A 19,281-nucleotide genomic window follows, 5' to 3' on the forward strand; every position below is an offset into this window, starting at 1 on the left:
ATCTGGCTAATAAACCTCTCCTTTGTTACTTATAACTTTGTATCGGTGTCTGTGATTTAGGTCCTCGGACCCTACTTCACCTGTATGAGAGGCGACAGGAGGGTTGGAACAGCATTTGGGAACTCAGGCTAAAGAGCTGACCCGGCCATCTCAAGAAGAAACTGACGCAAGAGGTAGACTACTATGTAGTTCCTTCAAATGCTTAAAAACCATTTAACAGAAGCTTCCTGTGGCTGCTTGAAAAACATTAGGCCCAGGAGAACCGTACGGGGTTGAGCCTCCTCTTGTCAGTTCAGCGGTCGCTCCCAGGGTTTGGAGCCGAGAGCCCTCGCTGGCCCAGCAGATGGCGCCGGCGCCCGCTGTGCACCCCTAGGCGCACAGGTAACGCTCTAGCCGCTCTTTCCTCCGCGCCTCTGCGACTCTTCCGCCTCCCGAGCCCGCCTCCCCTAGCGTCAGCGCCCAGTGCGCGTGCACCGGCTGCCGGCCCGTAGGGAGCATGGCTGCGTCTTCGAGTGGCGAGAAGGAGAAGGAGCGGCTGGGAGGTGGCTTGGGAGCGGCAGGTGGTAACAGCACGCGCGAGCGGCTGTTGTCTGCGCTTGAAGATCTGGAAGTCCTGTCAAGGTAAAAGTGCCAGGCAGAGCCCGACTGGGCGGGGCGGGGCGGGGCCGGGGGACGACTCCGGAGCCCGCCGGCCCTGCGAGTGCGCCGCGTCCCGGGGCCCGGCGGGGAGGGCCGTTCCCGGCAGTCTCCCGCGCTCGGGGGTCTTGGGCGTGGGATCCGCCGCCCTCCGGGACTCTGGGCGGCATGTTTTCCTCTTAGAAGGTAGCTTAGTGATGACGGTGGTCCTGTCGCGCGGTTTTTGCCGCTTCGTCCACGGACATTCGACAAGCGTTTATGGAACGGCCCCCTGCTGATAGTGAGGGGGAGGCCGGATGCCACCTGTCGAAAGAGAGAGAGGTGTAAACTGGCGCGAGGCGTGTCTTACTAGAGGCCTGCGCTGCGGGCTCCGGGAGCACGGGGACGAAGCACCTTTAACGGTTGCAGACAGGACAAGGCTTCCTGAAAAAGTGGCTGCCTGGGCAGGAGTTCACCAGCCTCACTAGGCGGCGGGTAGATGGCACGGCCTGTGTAAACGTCTGGAAACGTGAGCACGCACAAGTTGTGCGTGCTCACAAGTGGTCTGGGATGGCTGGAGTGCAGCGTGTCTGGCAGAGATCGGAGATAAAATGGGATGTCGTTCTTCCTGTTGTCCCTTTCAAGTTGGCGACTTCTTAACTTCCTCACGTTTTTTTGGATGTTAAATCGGGCGGGTTCGGGTTTTCTCATTCCTGTCCCCCGCTGTCATAACTACTTATGCAGCCTCCCAACAGTTTTGCTTGCCATCGAGCTTCTGCACTTTATCCCTCGATATTGCCCAGGATCGGTTATTTTAAAAGGCATTTTATATAACTCCTCTGTGGAAAAACAGTTGGTAGATTCCCATTGTTCAGTGAGATGAAGTCCGAATTCCTGAGGTTCGTGTGCAGCAAGGCCTTTCCCAGTCTCCTCTGAATCCATCCTGTTACTCTCATTTGCTGCCACGCCTCTCTGTCCTAACCCTTCACTCCAGCCTCCCTGAGTACTCCTATTCTCAGGCTAGCCAGACTTCCTCATCTTCAGTGCCGTTCCCCACTCCACCGCCAATTTGGTAAATGAAGCATTTATCCTCCAGACTTCAGCTCAAATGTCACTTTTTCTGGAGCCGACATTCTTGGACAGTTTTAGAATAAATCTTATCGTGTTTTGAAATGTACCTGATCTATTTATAATCAGCATTATATTCTTGCTATACATTTAGTCCTTGCCACAGCATTACAAATCAGATTAGCAGGTAAGCAGAATGTTGAATGAAAAACACACAAACACCAGAAGTTAAATGCCTATGTGTTTAATCCCCTGTTTGAACTGTGTAAGACTCGAATATTGCTTCACAACAAATAGGGCACGTGGAATTTTCAACCAGCCTGTGATCAATATAGTGAACTCATGGGTACAGGCAGCTGTCTTAATGTATTGCCTCTGTGCAGATGCTTACACAGATTTATGCAAGTGCCGTTTCCTTTTTTATCTTTGCTGGTTTTTTACTTTGTGGTAGAAAACTTGTTAGTTTCTTCATTATTAGTTAATCCTCTTAAATGAATACCCTCTGCCAGGCTTGGTGGCTCAGCCTGTAATCTCACGCTTTGGGAGGCCAAGGTGAGTGGATTGCCTGAGCCCGTGGGTTCGAGACCCGCCTGGGCAACTTGGCGAGACCTCATCTCTACAATAGATCAAAAAATTAGCCGGGCGTGGTAGCGCGCGCCTGTAGTTCCAGCTATCTGGTAGGCTGAGGCGGAAGGATCGCCGGAGCCCAGCAGGTCGAGGCTGCGGTGGCCAGGAGCGTGCCACTGCACTCCAGTCTGGGCGACAGAGTGAGACTTCAACTCAAAAAAAAAAAAAGAATACCTCATTATTGCTTAGTAAAAAGACACTAGCGAGGCAGAGTATTCATAGTATGATTTTTTCAGTTAAATTATTCATCTTTGTTCTGTGTGTGATACGACTGTCTTTAAGGCAGCTAATTAAAGCTTTATTCAGTTCGTTGTTATTAAACTCCAGATTGATATCCCATAAATACTGCTTAACCCACTGCTTTTCTAAACAGGACTGAATGAACTTTGAGAAACTCAGCATGCTCCACTTAACCAGTTATTTTAGAATCACTGGTCTGCCATACTCAGTTTCTGAAATACCTTCCTTGAAGAGGTAGCCATGAAGTTCTACATTGGGTTCAGAACACCTAGTGATTAATTGGGAAGCACCTCTGTTGCTTTTGTATGAGCTAGTTTTTTTAATTTTGTATGTTCTGCTTGAAAATTTCCCTTGATCTATTTCATCTGGGATAATTCTCACCTGATGGCTAAGTCTGATACTTGGTTGGCTTCCACTTCTTTGCTAAGGAATCTTGATGCTGCTGGTGAATGTGAAATTAATCGAGTTAAAGTGTTTCTCATTGTTTGTTCATTTCGACCAATCATATGGTATGGATGATAGCAGTTAATTTTTCCGTAAATATGTTGTATTTGTTCAAAAGTGACACCTTTTTTGGGAAGTAGTTGCTGCCATCTTTTGTTCTGAGTAGGTCTTATTCTTAGAATTTCAAATCTTTGCCTTACTATTTTTAATGAACTGTTACTTCTCACTTCTCTCCTCTTGAGTCCAGTACATTCATTTCTTTTCTGAACTTTACTTACTGTACCATAATTTGTTTTTCTGAGTGGATTTGAAATTTAGGATATGTTGGCCAGGCTTAGTGGCTCACACCTGTAATCCTAGCACTTTGGGAGGCCAAGGTGGGAGAATTGCTTGAGTCCAGGAGTTTGAGGTTTCTGTGAGCCATGATTGTGCCACTGCACTCCAGCCTGTGCAACTGAGTAAGACCCCTACTCAAAAAAAAAAAAAAAGAAAGAAAGAAAAGAAATTTAGGATTTCTTACTAATTGTATAGACTTTCATTTTGTAAATTTACTTCATAAGATGTAATAGAATGAGGTAACCTTTTGAGGAATTTTTTAAATGGAAACACAAATTGTATTTTTTAAGTTTTTTTAAAATTTATTTTTTATTTTTTATAGTCAGGGTCTTACTCCGTCACCCAGGCTGGAATGCAGTTGCATGATCATGGTTCAGCCTTGACCTTCTGGGCTCAGGTGATCCTTCTGCCTTAGCTTCCCGAGTAGCTAGGACTACATTTGATAGATGTTTGTTTAATTTTAAAAATTTAATTAAAGTGGCGAATCTTTAAACAATAATTCATGCATCCCTTAATTGTTTTAATTTTACCTGAAAACATATAAACTCATATTCATCTGCTAATCATTTCATGAAAGACAAGGGTCGGGAAACTTTTTCTGAAAGGACTAGATAGTAAATATTTTTTATTTGGGGGGTCATATGGTCTCTGCTGTAACTACTTAACTCTGCCCTTAAGTAGGCAAGCAGCCATAGACAATATGTACATCACTGGGCATGGCTCTCTTCCAAGAAAATGATATTTGCAGAAACTGTAGACCCTTTATGTAGATGGTTTTTGGTTTTTTTGTTTGTTTGTTGTTTGTTTTTACAAAACTCAGAAGTCATAAATTTCTAGATCAAATCAAAATGAGAAGTTAGCCTCTTATCAAGCAATCTTTGATAGACTCTGAGATTTTATGACTTTTCCCTGGTTCTTTATGCTGTTCTTTGCAAACCTCTGCTGAATCTTTTCTAAGCATTCAGCTTAGGTTTTTATGGAAAGAACTGTTTCTGTTCACAATCATATTTCATTGATATTTATGTAATGGATATTTACATAATTATAGTAATAAGTAGAGCTTGCATAAGTGAGTTTAGTAACAAGCACAACTGAGTCTTGGTGAGAGCTGAAGCCCACAGTCATGGTGGGCTGCAGGGAAGGCTACATGTGTTCAGCATGCGGTGAGTACCATGAATTCAGCAAGTCATTTGGGTAAAGAGCAGGTAAGAAAGCCTCTATTGTATGTAGAGACTTCACAGTGGTCTTTTTTCATGGGTTTTTCTCTTAGGGAACTTATAGAAATGCTGGCAATTTCAAGAAACCAAAAATTATTACAGCCTGGAGAGGAAAATCAGGTAAGTGGTTGCTTTTAAAATTAATTAATTTTTAAATTTTAAAAATGAAAAGCTATAGTTGCTACAAGTTTACTTTATGTGTGAACAGGAAGATTGGATGCTTTTTTTTTGAGCTGGGCTCACAGATTGGAGTACAGTAACCTAATCACAGCTCACCATAGCCTCAAACTCCTGGGCTCAAGTGATCCTCCTGCCCCAGCCTCCTAAGTAGCTAGGAGTACAGGCACATGCCACCACACCTGGCCAATTTATTGATTTTTTTTTTTCTTTATAGAGCCAGGGTCTCATTATATTGCCCAGGCTGGTCTCAAATTCCTGAGCTCAAGCAATCCTGTCGCCTCAGCCTTGCAAAGTGCTGGAATTACAGGCATGAGCCGCTGCACTTGGCTGGATACTTTTAAGTTGTTAATTAAAACTTTAAAATTGATATTTTCTTTGTACCATTTGTATAAGATAACAGTGTCTAATAAGAAAATAGTTGCCTAAGAGTTTAGCAGTATTTTATTATTTTCCCTTATAGTTCTAGTTAGACACATTTATTTTTGTCTTTTGAATTAAACTTGCTAAATAGTGATTAAAACAGTAGTTAGAATCAAAGGTTAACACTTTCATAAATGTAGCCAGTAGGCTCGGTGCCCCTAATGCACCTTGAAAATGAATGGAAATAAAAGAGTATATACCTGTTAGTAGAAGTTATCTTGTGGGTGTTGAATTTACAGACAGTTTTTTTTTGTTTGTTTTTGTTTTTTTTTGAGTTGGAGTCTCACTCTGTCACCCAGACTGGAGTGCAGTGGCTGCTCCTGACCACTGCAGCCTCGACCTGCTGGGCTCCGGCAATCCTTCCATACAGGCAGTTTTTATCTGCTTTATACTTTTCTGTGCTTTTTAATTTTCTACAGCTAACAGGTTTTTTTATTATTATTATTCAGAAAACTTTTAGAGGTTAAGAGGATAAATTTTATGTTTTTACCACAATGTAAAAACATTTTTTAAGAGAAATGGGGAGGATTAACCTTTCTAAAGAGGATATAATATAGAAGAGGAGGTGGTATCTGATAGACTCTTCTCTCCATCCTCTGCCCATTATCTTAGTTTTATTTTGTGACATGTTTTGAGAGCAGAAAAATCTCATGGAGTCCAGAGAAGGCCACAAGTTGGGAAAAGCTGCTAACTTAAGAATGTTAGGGTTTTTGTTTGTTTTGTTGTTAGAAAAAGAAAGAGGCTAGAATTTTGTGTTAATAGATGCCTAGTTTCTCAGATACTCTATTAATACCTGTGGGATTAAGTAAGAATGCATACAAAATATGCAAGAAGTGAAATGCAAGGCTTGACTTCATTTCATAAACACTTTATGCTTGCTATGAACCAGGCACACCGAGATTATTCAGAAGGTGATAATTATTCAGAAGGCATAATCGGCACACACTTTACTTGTACTTTCTAAGGAGAAGTAATTCTGTGAATTGTATCTTGTATTTAGTACTGTGGATTTCTGTGTAATTTTCATTGAAAGTGTTAAATATTAGAGAGGGATGTGCCCATGTGAAAATTTTCTAGCCACCATTTTATTTGAATTGCATGTAGATTTGAAGTTAGAAAGGATCTTAATATGGTCTTCAGCAAATGGAGGACTAGAGATATGAACCCCACACTTTTCTATTTCATGCATTTTTAACCAACCGTGGTTTTTGTGTGTGTGTGCCATATCACATACCATCTATTACAGTTTTTTGAAATCACTGTATTTCTTAGACCATCTTCATCCTTGGCAATACCGTGCATGAAATCACAGGTTAGATGTCCCAGTTATATTTTTTTCTAACATATGTTAGAACAAATGTGTAAATGTAAGTTTTTTTTTTTAAGTTCTTAGTACCACCTAGAATCATCTCAAGTGTCACATTTTGTGAGAACCTCTAGTATATTGTATTTTTAATGTTACACTTTAAAATTTTATCTTACTGGGAAATGAATAAACCTACTTGTGTTGGCATATTACTAGTTTTTAAAGACTTGTTTTATTTTGTTTTGTTTGAAAGAATAGCAGAAAAAGTAGAATATTTTGATACTGATTTGTTTCTCAAAATAATCATAAATAGGCAATTTTTATTAACAAAGATTAGGAATAATATTTTGAAGGTATTGAAACTTTACAGTCTAACCAGTTCATGTATGAATTGTTTCAATGGAGTGTGGCCTTTCTGTATTCTGTTATCTGATTTAATCAACCGTTATCTGACAGGTCTTAGAGTTGTTAATTCACCGAGATGGAGAATTTCAAGAACTAATGAAATTGGCACTTAATCAGGGAAAAATCCATTATGAAATGCAAGTTTTAGAAAAAGAAGTAGAGAAGAGAGACAGTGATATTCAGCAGCTACAAAAACAGCTAAAGGAAGCAGAACAAATTCTGGTAAGTTGACAAGAGTTGGTTTTTAAGGTGAAAAAGGATGTTGTTGTTTGATCGATTTCAGAAAAGTCTGTTTTCAGCATTTTGAAGAGCAGAAAACTCAACTTCCCATGTCTAAAAATGACATCTTGTCAGTGGTTAAATGAAAGGCCATTGTCATTTTCTTTTTCACTTATTGTTTTCAGGTAGCCTGCATTACTTTTGAGCCACATTTTCATTATTTAAAGAGTCTACACTACAGCATTGAATTGAAAAGTTTTATTTTATCCTTATCTGATGTAAGTTTTCATTATTTTATTTTATTTTTTGAGTCAGGGTCTTGCTCTGTTGCCCAAGCTGGAGTACAGTCATGGGTCACTGTACCCTCCAACCCTTGGGCTGGAGCAAGCCTCCTGTGTCAGCCTCCCAAGTAGCTAGGACTACAGGTGCATGCCATCACATCTGGCTAACTTTTTTATTTTCAATTTTTTTTAGAGACAAGGTCTTGCTATGTTGCCCAGGCTGGTCTAAAACTCCTGGGCACAAGCAATCTTCCTGCCCTGGCTTCCCAAAGTGCTGGGATTACACACTGCTCAGCCAGTTTTCATTATTAATAGTCTAATCTTCAGGATTTTTCTCTCTTGCTCTTTTTTTCTTTTTGGTCTTTAGTTTTTCCTTTGTTGTTTTTGGCTACTATTTCTTTTCTTTTCTCTTTTTTTTTTTTTTTTTTTTTTGAGTTGGAGTCTCACTCTTTCACCCAAAACTGGATTGCAGTGGCATGCTCCTGGCCACCGCAGCCTTGACCTGCTGGGATCCGGCGATCCTTCCAAGTAACTGGAACTACAGGCGCGTGCTACCACACCCAGCTAATTTTTTATTTATTTATTGTAGAGACAAGGTCTTGCCAAGTTGCCTGGGTGGGTCTCGAACCTGCAGGCTCAGGCAATCCACTTGCCTCAGCCTCCCAAAGTGCTGGGATTACAGGCTAAGTCACCAAACCTGACCTTGGCTACTATTTCAAAGAGGCAATTTATTTGCTATTATTTGCTCAGTTATTTCACTAAATACTAATTCATATAATTGATATATGGTGGTATCGCAGAAACAGCTGAGTTTGATTTTAATATGGACCAGACATTGCTGGCATCCTTATCCCTGATGAACCTCTTCAAAAATGTGTCCAAAAATGGGCTCCATGCATAGAAACCTAAGCAGTTCAGGGTAAATCAACACCCCAAGTAGATACTTTTAAAAATATGTATTAGAATTGACTTTTCTTTATGAAAATAATGCTTATCAAAAGAAATTCAGAAGCTACAGAAAAGTGGAAAGAAGAAGGAAAAAACTGCCTTTGGTCCCACTGCTCTAAGAATGCCACTTTTCACAGTTAGGTCTGCTTCCCTTGAGTTTCAGGTATATTCATTTTTTAGCGTATTGTAATTACTGCTAACTACAATAGGACTAATAACAGACTTTTAATTACTATTTATTGAAACGTAAACATTTTTTCTATAATTATATCCTCTTTGATTAGTTTTCCAAGTTTGTGTTACAAATATGAATTAAAGACCACAAACGCAGGACCTTAAGACTGAATTTTATGGTTTTGATAGTAGCAACTAACACTGATTCAGCACTTAGGCACCATTTAGCCAGTGGTTAAATGAAAGGCGTTGTCATTTTCTTTTTTCTTATTGTTTTCAGATAGCCTGCATTACTTTATATGCATTATTTCATTTTATATACGTTATTTCAGTCTTCATAATGGTTTATATAAAGTCAGTGTCATTATTCCAATGAAAAAAGGTAAGACTTTTTTTTGAGTTGGAATCTCACTGTCGCCCAGGCTAGAGTGCAGTGGCATGCTCCTTAACCTGCTTGGGCTCACAATCCTTCTGTTTCACCCTTCCAAGTAGCTGGAATTACAGATATGCACCACCATGCCTGGCTAGTTTTTAAAAAATTTGTAGAGATGAGTTCTTGCCAAGTTGCCCAAGCTGGTCTCGGACCCCTGGGCTCAGGCAGTCCTCTCCCCTCCGCCTCCAAAGTGCTGGCATTACAATTATGAGCCACTGTGTTTGGCTGAAAAAAACTAAGACTTTAAATTAATAACTGACTTTCCCACGGAGGCTGTGAAGTAGAGAGATTGAACTTAAATCTCAGTCTCTCTAACGCCATGCTCTAAGCCGCTGTGTCATAGTTGAGGGCATACATATACTAAATTAGCTTCATTTTGCCATTTGTGTACCTTGGGGGGTAGAAGGGATGTTTTCATGATAAGCAGTTATTAAGCATTAAGCTGATGTATAAGTGAATAAGAATAGCAATCCAAGGATGTTGACTGTGTGCAGTGGCTCATGCCTATAAATCCCAAGGGAGGCCAAGGAGGGAGGACTGTCTGAGCCCAGGAATTCAAGACCAGTCCAGGCACCATAGCAAGATCTTGTCTCTACAAAAAAAATTTCAAAATTGTAAAAAAATTAGTGGGGCATAGTGGCACGTGCCTGTAGTCCCATCAGGAGGCTGAGTCAGCATTATTCGAGCCCAGGAGTTTGATGCTGCTATGAGCCATGATTGTGCCACTGCACTCTAACCTGAGCAACAGAGTGAGACTCCAATTCAAAAAATAAAATAAAATAAAAAAGAATAGAAATCCAGTGTGTTTTCTAAACTAGGGGGAAAAAAAGATTGAGGTATTTTATTCTTGAGCTAGATGCAAGAATAGGATGCTTTTGGGGTCATATGTGGTCTGGATCTCTTCTGCATATTTATGATAGAATATATAAAGAAAAAATTTGTAAATAATACAGTTATATTTTGTTTTTACAGCTAATTTGTGAATGGGAGATTGGTTCATGAATATAATATCTCTTGTATTAAACATGTGAAATAAAAGATCAAATGATATCTCAGAATATGACGATAAATTGTGGGGATTTACAAGTTTTGAAAATTGTTCCTGTGGGATAAATGGTCTTCTGAATTAAGTAAAAAACTGTGCTTGATGTAGTTAACAATAAACCGTATTTTTTTAATGTTGTTTAAATTAGGCAACAGCTGTTTACCAAGCAAAAGAGAAACTTAAGTCAATAGAAAAAGCAAGAAAAGGTTAGTACCATGGGAAGACTGACCTGAAAAATTCAAGTTCTGGTTTCAAGAAACTTTAATAAGAGAGGGTATTACTGATAATCATTTGCTGCTATTGAAAGGATTCCAATAATCGATTGTAAATTGTGTTATATTCTAGCATTGTGGTAGGTGTTGTGAGGAAGGTAGAAGTATCGCATCCTTTTCCAGATTATAAAAAGCAATAGGCAATTTATGGCTGTGTACATGAATTTGCACTAAGGACAATAGGTTGATAAAATTGTTGGAAGAAATGAAGAGAGGTATGGGCTGGAAAAAGGTGGGATTTGAGCTGAATCAAGGCTGGGAAAGCAAGAGTGAAAACACATCCATTGCCCAGCTGAACTGGGATGGGAACACCAAGAAGTCAGAACTAAATATTGCTTTGGGGTAGAAGCACATTTAGTGGTAAATTTGAGGCCCACATCCCTTCCTGCCCTGCTATCTCTCTTTCAAAGGCTTCCATTACAGATCTGACTTTAATTTGCCACACTGAAAGTCAGACTTGTGATTAAAACTTCAGTTACCTGCCTTTAATGGTTTGTAAATAGGATTTTATATTTAGTCATCTCGATGTATTGTCTAACTTTCCTCTTTCTTTGGGAACCACTTTTTGATTGTTACATATGAAAAACAGCTAATATCCCCTGTGGGCAGGTTGGTTGTATAAATTACCCATCATGAAATGGAGAGTTGAAAGAATCTCCAAAAAAAATTCACTGAGGTCAAACACAGCCTCTCTCAGCAGTGCTACCTGGTACACTGATGTCAATGGGTACATAGAGCACTTACCTAAGAGGAAAAACCTATACTACAAGGATCCTGCCCTCCAAAGATAATTCTGGTTTTTTTTTTTGAGTTGGAGTCTCACTCGGTCACCCAGACTGGAGTGCAGTGGCCGCTCCCGGCCACCGCAGCCTCGCCTGCTGGGCTCTGACGATCCTTCCGCCTCAGCCTTCCAAGTAGCCGGAATTACAGGCGCGCGCTACCACGCCCGACTGATTTTTTGATTTATTGTAGAGATGAGGTCTCGCTGCCCAGGCGGGTCTCGAACCACGGGCTCAGGCAATCTACTCACCTCAGCCTCCCAAGGCACGGGATTACAGGCTGTTTTATTTTGGTTCCCTCTTGTATTTTAAAACAATCAGGTTGTACCATACAAATTATTTAGCAGTTTAGTTTTTTTCACCTAATGAATACATTGTCTTTTTACTGTTTACATTGTCTTTTTACTTTGGTCTACTAAGAGCCTTGGACCACGTTAATCAAACAGAGCTTGTGAACTGTCTGCTCTGATTTCCTAGCCGATGTCATTGAGAAATGATGCATTGTTTTCTCCATTTTATTTGTACTCACTGTTGGTTTCAGAAGGGTAATGATATTTAATGGTAGTTAATAACTGAGTTTATTGAATGTTATCATGCTGGTCTCCCAAACTTGTTTCTTTATGTCAGCTGATTTTTCTGAATTAGTGTCTTGTTCTTTAATTTAGAGATTTATGTTTACAATATATGCGTATATGCAGGTATTGTTAGGGAAGATGGTGACTGAGATTTTTAAGTATGCTATATAACTATGATAATGTGCACTTCTAAACTTATATGTTTTCTAGACAACAAGGTTACAGTATACCCTTAACTCTCTCAGGTGCTATCTCCTCTGAAGAAATAATTAAGTATGCACATAGGATCAGTGCAAGTAATGCTGTATGTGCTCCACTGACCTGGGTTCCAGGTAAAAATACTTTTCTTTTATACTAGATATGTGTAGTTGTGAAAATTCTTAGGTGACTGTATTCAAAAAATAGGTTTAAATATAGAATGTATTTATTCTTAGAAATATATGCCACATATCTTCACATCTTTAATGTCCTATAAGTAAAGGTGTAGGCCATGGGTTTTATAAATTTGGTTTTCTACAAAGCCATTGCCACTAGGGACTGTGTTTCTTTTCTCTGTTAAAATAATAAATTAATACTTTTTAAAAGTACAAGATAGCCGGGCTCGGTGGCTCAGCCTGTAATCCCGTGCCTTTCGGAGGCTGAGGTGAGTGGATTGCCTGAGCCCGCGGGCTCGAGACCCACCTGGGCAGCGAGACCTCATCTCTACAATAAATCAGAAAATCAGCCGGACGTGGTAGCGCATGCCTGTAATTTCGGCTACTTGGAAGGCTGAGGCGGAAGGATCGCCGGAACCCAGCAGGTCGAGGCTGCAGTGGCCGGAAGCGGCCACTGCTTTCCAGTCTGGGCGAGAGAGTAAGACTCCAACTCAAAAAAAAAAAAGTACAAGATAATAGTAATGTTTCTGATGCTATAGATGTATATACCTGTTAAACCAAGGCTGGCCAGAAGCCAACTTTATAGAGCCATTAGGATTTCTACCAAGGTTCCAGCCTGAGAAACAGGTAATCCCAATTCTCTTAGGTGCAAAAGACTAAGCACTGAACACCCAACAGCAAACACACAGGCCTAGGAAGAGCTGGAATAATTAAAAACAGCAAGTAACATAACAAACTGCAACTATCCTGGCAGTAGATAAAACATAAAACAGGAGGTCTCAGAGCAGCCTTATTGGAGGAATGGGAGAAGTTACCTCCACTTCAGTGACTCCTGAAGGTGACATTAACCCTGCTGTAAGCACTAAGGGTAACTATGGTTTTGGGAATGAGTAATCTGCAGTTGGTGAGAATCACTCCCAAAAAGTTGGTCCAAATCTGGCCATGCTTTTATCTACCCCAAACTGCTACTTACTATGTTTTCCTAGTCAGAGTGAACATTACCTGCTCCTGATATTCCATCAGAATTTTATGGGAAGTAGTCTTCAAGTGACAAGAGCAAAGAGGTTGTTTGGAAAAAGGTTTTGTCTTAGACTAGGTGGCACAGGGGGAAAAGTAAAAAAAGAAACAAAGGTTTTTTTAAAAGATAAATAAAAAACAAAACAAAAAATGAAAGAGGCCGGGCTCGGTGGCTCAGCCTATAAGTCCAGCACTTTGGGAGGCCAAGGCAAGTGGATTGCCTGAGCCTGTGGGTTCAAGACCCACCCAGGCAACTTGGCAAGACCTCGTCTCTACAATAAATCAAAAACTAGCCTAGTGTGGTAGCGCGCTCCTGTAGTTCTGGCTACTTGGAAGGCTGAGGCAGAGGGATCGTTGGAGCCCAGCAGGTCAAGGCTGCGGTGGCCAGAAGCGTACCATTGCATTCCAGTCTGGGCAACAAAGTGAGACTCCAACTCAAAAAAAAAAGAAGAAATGAAAGATTTTTAATTTAGATAGTCCTTTCAATAAACATTCCAGTCTTTTCTGTCTCTAAATATCATGATCTTTTATCCTTCTGAGAATATATCATTGTTATTTTCTTACTAGAAATTGCAGTTGAGTTAGAAGAATTAAGATCATTATAATTTTCTTAAATCGTCATTTGGAATATTTTCTAAAATGACAAACTTCACTTTTTTTAAATATGGAAAATGGTGTATTCTTGGGAAGATTCAGAGAAGAAATAAAAGTACATATGTTTTTAAAATTGATATGTTATGCCCTTAATAATTTGTAAGGTGAATTTCATATTTCAGAATTTAAAATGTAGCTTGAACTTTTCACTGTGAACCAAAGAAAATACTTCAAAGAAGGTATCAATGCTTATTTTTTAATGTGATTGAACTAAAAGAAGTCTTTATTGTTTTAGGGGACCCACGGAGACCATATCCAACTGATTTAGAGATGAGAAGTGGGTTATTGGGTCAGATGAACAATCCTTCTACTAATGGTGTGAATGGTCACTTACCAGGGGATGCACTTGCAGCAGGCAGACTGCCCGGTAATGTTAATACGAGAAATGTTTTCAGACAGACCAGGGTTTTCCAGAGATGATAGTGATGGGGCATCTGGCTGTATAACACATTTGGGGTTCCAGACCCAATTCATCTTAACTGCGAGGTTCTTTGCCAATTTATCTTTCTCTCTCTTATTTGGAAATATTGTGCCATCTTCCTCAGGCATTGGACCTCTCTTCTTTTTATTGTTATTGCTGTAAACATAGCTTTTTTATAATTGTGAAACATGCTGTATAAGTAGAATAAGAAACATATATGTTCAGTTTACACAATATAAAGTGAATGCACTCCTGAACAACACCCAAGTTAACAAAACCAATAACAATAGTTTTTTTATAAACTTTTTATAATTGTAAAATAGAATTTTTATGGGACATAGTTTATTCTAAGCTTCAGTTTTCTCAAGTATTTCATAGGTTTCCACTATTTTTATATTTCTTTTATGTATTCCTCACCTTTTATATTTTGTAGGTGGCTTGTTTTGATGTGATAGAACATCTCGAAGTAGAAAAAGCACAAAAAATTTTAAAATTACTCTTTCTGAAGCAGTTACTTTAAATATTTCAACATGTTTCTTTTCTCCCTATATTTTCACATTGGTAAAAATCTGCTCTACATACTGCTTTTTTGGTTATTGGCTTAACATTACATCCATAGGATGTTCCTGTGCCATTAAAAATGTTTTGTAAGGATCACCTTTGTTAGCCACCTGAAGTACAAACTGGGGAACTCACTTTGATATCCTTGGAGATTGCCTCATCTTTCTCATTGTGGTTGTACAAAATTATATGCTAGTCACAGTCCAGTCCAGAGACAGAAACCACACCACACTTGTAATTTGAACAAGGAAAATTTAACAAAGTACTACTAAGAAATAAAGAGGACTATTTTTTTAAAGTACAGGAAAAACATAAGGGGGGTAGCTACTATATCTAGGACCAAGACGGGGTACCCAGGGAAGGAACAGACTATAAGATAATCTTACCCAGCCCCAATCCAGGGCTGATGTTCATATCAGGGAACAGTCATCAGAAAGAGTGTTGGGTAGCTGTGGTCCACTCTATGGCAAAGAAGTTATATGAGATGTCAGAGTCCAGGGCAAACACCAGGAAATTACCCACTGGAGTTCCAGGGAGACTTGCTGGGAAGCTGCCCTTTAGGATTATAGTGAAACCTAGTGGGAAACCACCCTCGGGGATGCCCCAGAAAGTTGCTGAAGGGAACCACTTGATGTCCTGTATGCTAACTAGGCACAACAGGAGTAAAAGAAGAAAACAAAACAAAACAACCAAATCTGATCTGGAACTTCACCAGCGCCCTCTACTGACAGAGCTTAACATCCTGACAGCTGACAAAGAAGAAATGGTTTCAAGGCAGAGAGAAGGGTAGATTTGAAGCTAACTGACATACCATTCTAGTTAATACCATAACTCTTGACCCTTTTAAAATCTGCCATCTTTTTTTCAGTAATGAATTATACTTGTTTATGTGCACTGTTCCTTTTCTTTAGAAATACAGACTTTTAATGTGACTTGGGTCCTTTTTTTAAGATTTCTTATACATACATTGCCAGTCAACCTCTTTTTGATCAGTCATTTACAACAGTGGTTCCTCTATCTTTTTTTTTTTTTTTAAGTGAGAAAGGAGGATTTATTGAGGACAGAAAAGCTCCCACAGTGGGAGGGGGCCCGAAGGGGTTGCCCGGTTCCTCTATCTTCTAAGAAACTGTTCAAAACTATTATAATACTTGATGAAGAAGAAAGTAACATTTATGAGATACAGAATAATCTACATGACCTAATGTATATAATTATGTATTATATGTACATATAGTATATACAGAGACATAGGAAATATTGAATTTATAATTGTAAATGTCTCAGAAAAGAAAAATTATGTCAACTATTTGAATAGTTTCTTATGGAGTAGTATGTTATTTAAAACAAAAAACACGTTCCCAGTTGCTAAAACATCACACTTTTCCTTGATAAATTTGATGTTCATCACTTTGGCCAAACATGTATTTTTTCCCTAACCTTAAAAAAAGGTACTTCAAATTATTTTCATTAAGGGAAAAGTAACTAGGAAGTAGATTAATTACAAAGAGAGCTATTCTCATGTGTGCTCCTTTCTTTTCTCCAGATGTCCTTGCTCCACAGTATCCATGGCAGTCGAATGATATGTCAGTGAATATGCTACCACCAAATCACAGCAGTGACTTTTTGTTGGAACCTCCTGGGCATAATAAAGAAAATGAAGATGACGTAGAGGTTATGTCAACAGACTCCTCAAGCAGTAGTAGTGACTCTGATTAAGAAACTGTTAAAAGACAGCAACAGAATTGAATACTGTAGAATTCTGTTTCTTAAACATTGCAGGGAAATGTAAACTATTGGCTCGATAGCATTGTGCAGCTGGTTAAAAATCGAAGTGAACTTAATCTTCAAAGCCCAAAATCATGGTTTGAGTTAAAATAACCCACTAAGCAGATATTTAGGGGATAGTCAAAATTTACTGTTGGAAAAAAAAGATGTAGTTGTTCAGTATTGTCTTAACCTGTTCTGTTCCAGTTATACTGGATTTGTACATGGTCGTTCTGGAAATAGATTTGAGGGAAATGAACTATGTACATATCACTAATAAGCTTCCTGGAATTATTTAGAAAAACATTTTTAAAAAGGCAGTGTATTACTGAATATGCGTCATAATTTCAAAATAACAAAGCCCTCATTTGAAAGTGAAGGCTCTTGACTTCTGTTACAAGAATGGGAAATTGCCTCAATTTGTACAGTTTGTAATTATTGTAATTTTTGTAAATAAATGTACTTTTGTTTGTACCTGTATGCTTTTTTAAAAAAGTTTAAATACACAATCGCTGTAGGCAGGAAATTACTTCTATAAATTCAGTTGCATTTTACCATACTTGAGGTAGGATTCTGAGAATTATTATGCTATAGCAAATATATCTGAACTAGTAATCACATCTAATAGGTTTCTCAAAGGCCCACCCACACTTCTATTCTAAGAAGAAATAAAGATTTTTTCTCAATAATTGAGAAAATTTACCATAGTCATGCCTGATTTTGACAATACATCACGTGAAAAGATTTAGAATGGAAGACAGCCATCTCTTGCCCTTACCGTCCCTCTTCTTATCATACTTTCCAGAAGAAACCACTTTTTAACCACTTAGTTTCTGGTGGTTAACCTCCATGTTGAAATAATATGTTTATACAACTTCTTGACTTATCAGTTTTAGACAGTCTTTTTTTTTCTGATTGCAAAAGTAACATAACATCTATTTTGGAACATTTAGCAAAGCACAAAGGAGAAAATAATATTGTTAACATTCTACCCAGAGATAATACCAATTAACGTTTTGGTGTTGATTATTTTTCCTATTAAGGATACACATATATGCTTTTATTTTTTATTTTTTTATTTTTTGAGTTGGAGTCTCACTCTGTCACCCAGACTGGAGTGCAGTGGCACGCTCCCGGTCACTGCAGCCTCGACTTGCTGGGCTCCAGCAATCCTTCTGCCTCAGCCTTCCAAGCAGCCAAAACTACAGGCGCGTGCCACCACGCCCGCCTAATTTTTTTGATTTATTGTAGAGATGAGGTCTCGCCAAGTTGCCCAGGCGGTTCTAGAACCCGCAGGCTCAGGCAATCCACTCACCTCAGCCTCCCAAGGCACGGGATTACAGGCTGAGCCACCGAGCCCGGCTGATGGTGTTTTTTTAATTGTTAATCTCTATTCTTCACATAAACAATTCAGATTTTCCAACATTTTTCCTTTTGATTATTTTTTGTCTAGAAAAACTAGAAAGTAACATTTAAAGAAGAAGTTAATCTACATCTATAATTTTTTTTTTTTTCAGTTGGCGTCACTCTGTCGCCCAGACTGGAGTGCGGTGGCCACTCTTGGCCACTGCGGCCTCGACCTGCTGGGCTCCGGCGATCCTTCTGCCTCAGCCTTCCAAGTAGTTGTAACTACAGGCACGCGCTACCACGCCTGGCTAATTTTTATTTTATTTTATTTATTGTAGAGACGAGGGCTCACCAAGTTGCCCGGGCAGGTCTCGAACCCGCGGACTCAGGAATCCACTCACCTCGGCCTCCCAAAGCATGGGATTACAGGCTGAGCCACTGAACCCGGCCTACATCTATAATTAAGTACATGTAGTTAGGTGCGGTGGCTTACGCCTGTATACCAAACACCTTGGGAGGCAAAGGCAAGAGGATTGCCTGAGCCCATGGGTTTGAGACCAGCCTGGGCAACATGGTGAGACCTTATCTCTACAATAAATTTAAAAATTGGCTGGGTGTGATGATGCATGCCAGTAGTTTCAGCTACTTGGAAGGATGAAGCAGAAGGATCGTCTGAGTCCAGGAGGTCAAGGCTGTGGTGACCATGAAAAGCATGCCACTGCACTACAGCCTGGGTGACAGTAATATCTGAATGTCTTTTCCTCCAGGCTTAATTTTTTGAATGGACTAATACACTGATTTTAACCTTGACGTCTTCAAATACTAGGAATATTTTTTTTCCCTGCGGATATAGTTTTTATAAAATTTACTTTAGTGGCTAACATTCCATTGTGCGATGTGCCATTATGTAAGTGCTTTTTTTTTTTTTTTTTTGATTGGAGTCTCACTCTGTCGCCCAGACTGGAGTCCAGTGGCCGCTCCCAGCCACTGCAGCCTCAACTTGCTGGGCTTCAGCGATCCTTCCGCCTCAGCCTTCTAAGTAGCCAGAACTACAGGTGCGTGCCACCACGCCCGGCTAATTTTTTTGATTTATGTAGAGATGAGGTCTCACCAAGTTGTCCAGGTGGGTCTGGAACCCGCGGGCTCCCAAAGCGTGGGATTACAGGCTGAGCCACCGAGCCCAGCTGTAAGTGCTTTTTTTATCAGTGGAAACTTAGGATGTTTTTGCTGTTATAACATTTGTATACAAACTTGTTTTTGTGCCATATCTTTAGGATAGATTAAAAAGGAATGTTTTTTTTAAAGCTCTTTGATACTGTGTTAGTTTTCAGTTGCTGCTGTAACAAATTACCACAAACTTGTTGGCTTGAAGCCAGTTTTGTACCTCAGACGTGCACAGTGGGTCTCCCTTGGCTAAAATCAAGGTGTACGCAGGGCTGCATTCTTTCCTGGAGGCTCAAGGGAAGAGTCTGTCTCCTCATCTCTTCCAGGTGTTAGAAGCCACGCTGGTTCCTTGGCTCAGATTGTGGTGGTTGAGTCTTAGTCATATTGCATTACTC

General features: G+C 39.7%; 1 protein-coding gene across 3 annotated transcripts; it reads left to right on the forward strand.

Moving 5' to 3' along the window:
* The first annotated feature begins 456 nt into the window (after window positions 1–456).
* Window positions 457–16,853, forward strand: MED4 (mediator complex subunit 4). 3 transcript variants are annotated; one of them, XM_021711781.1, is made up of 8 exons: window positions 457–621; window positions 4,601–4,667; window positions 6,910–7,080; window positions 10,107–10,164; window positions 11,830–11,916; window positions 13,865–13,996; window positions 15,272–15,273; window positions 16,155–16,853. In XM_021711781.1, the coding sequence occupies exons 1-8, from the start codon at window positions 497–499 to the stop codon at window positions 16,200–16,202; spliced, it is 690 nt and encodes a 229-aa protein (XP_021567456.1). In that variant the 5' UTR covers window positions 457–496; the 3' UTR covers window positions 16,203–16,853. The 3 variants fall into 3 exon arrangements, with proteins under 3 accessions (XP_021567456.1, XP_008055145.1, XP_021567457.1); XM_008056954.1 differs by lacking the exon at window positions 15,272–15,273; XM_021711782.1 differs by lacking the exon at window positions 15,272–15,273 and having other exon boundaries at window positions 457–515.
* The last annotated feature ends 2,428 nt before the right edge of the window (window positions 16,854–19,281 follow it).

The sequence above is a fragment of the Carlito syrichta genome, unplaced genomic scaffold (genome assembly GCF_000164805.1).
Source record: "Carlito syrichta isolate Samal-C Ts95f unplaced genomic scaffold, Tarsius_syrichta-2.0.1 Scaffold302582, whole genome shotgun sequence".
In the NCBI taxonomy this organism is placed as follows: Eukaryota; Metazoa; Chordata; class Mammalia; order Primates; family Tarsiidae; genus Carlito; species Carlito syrichta.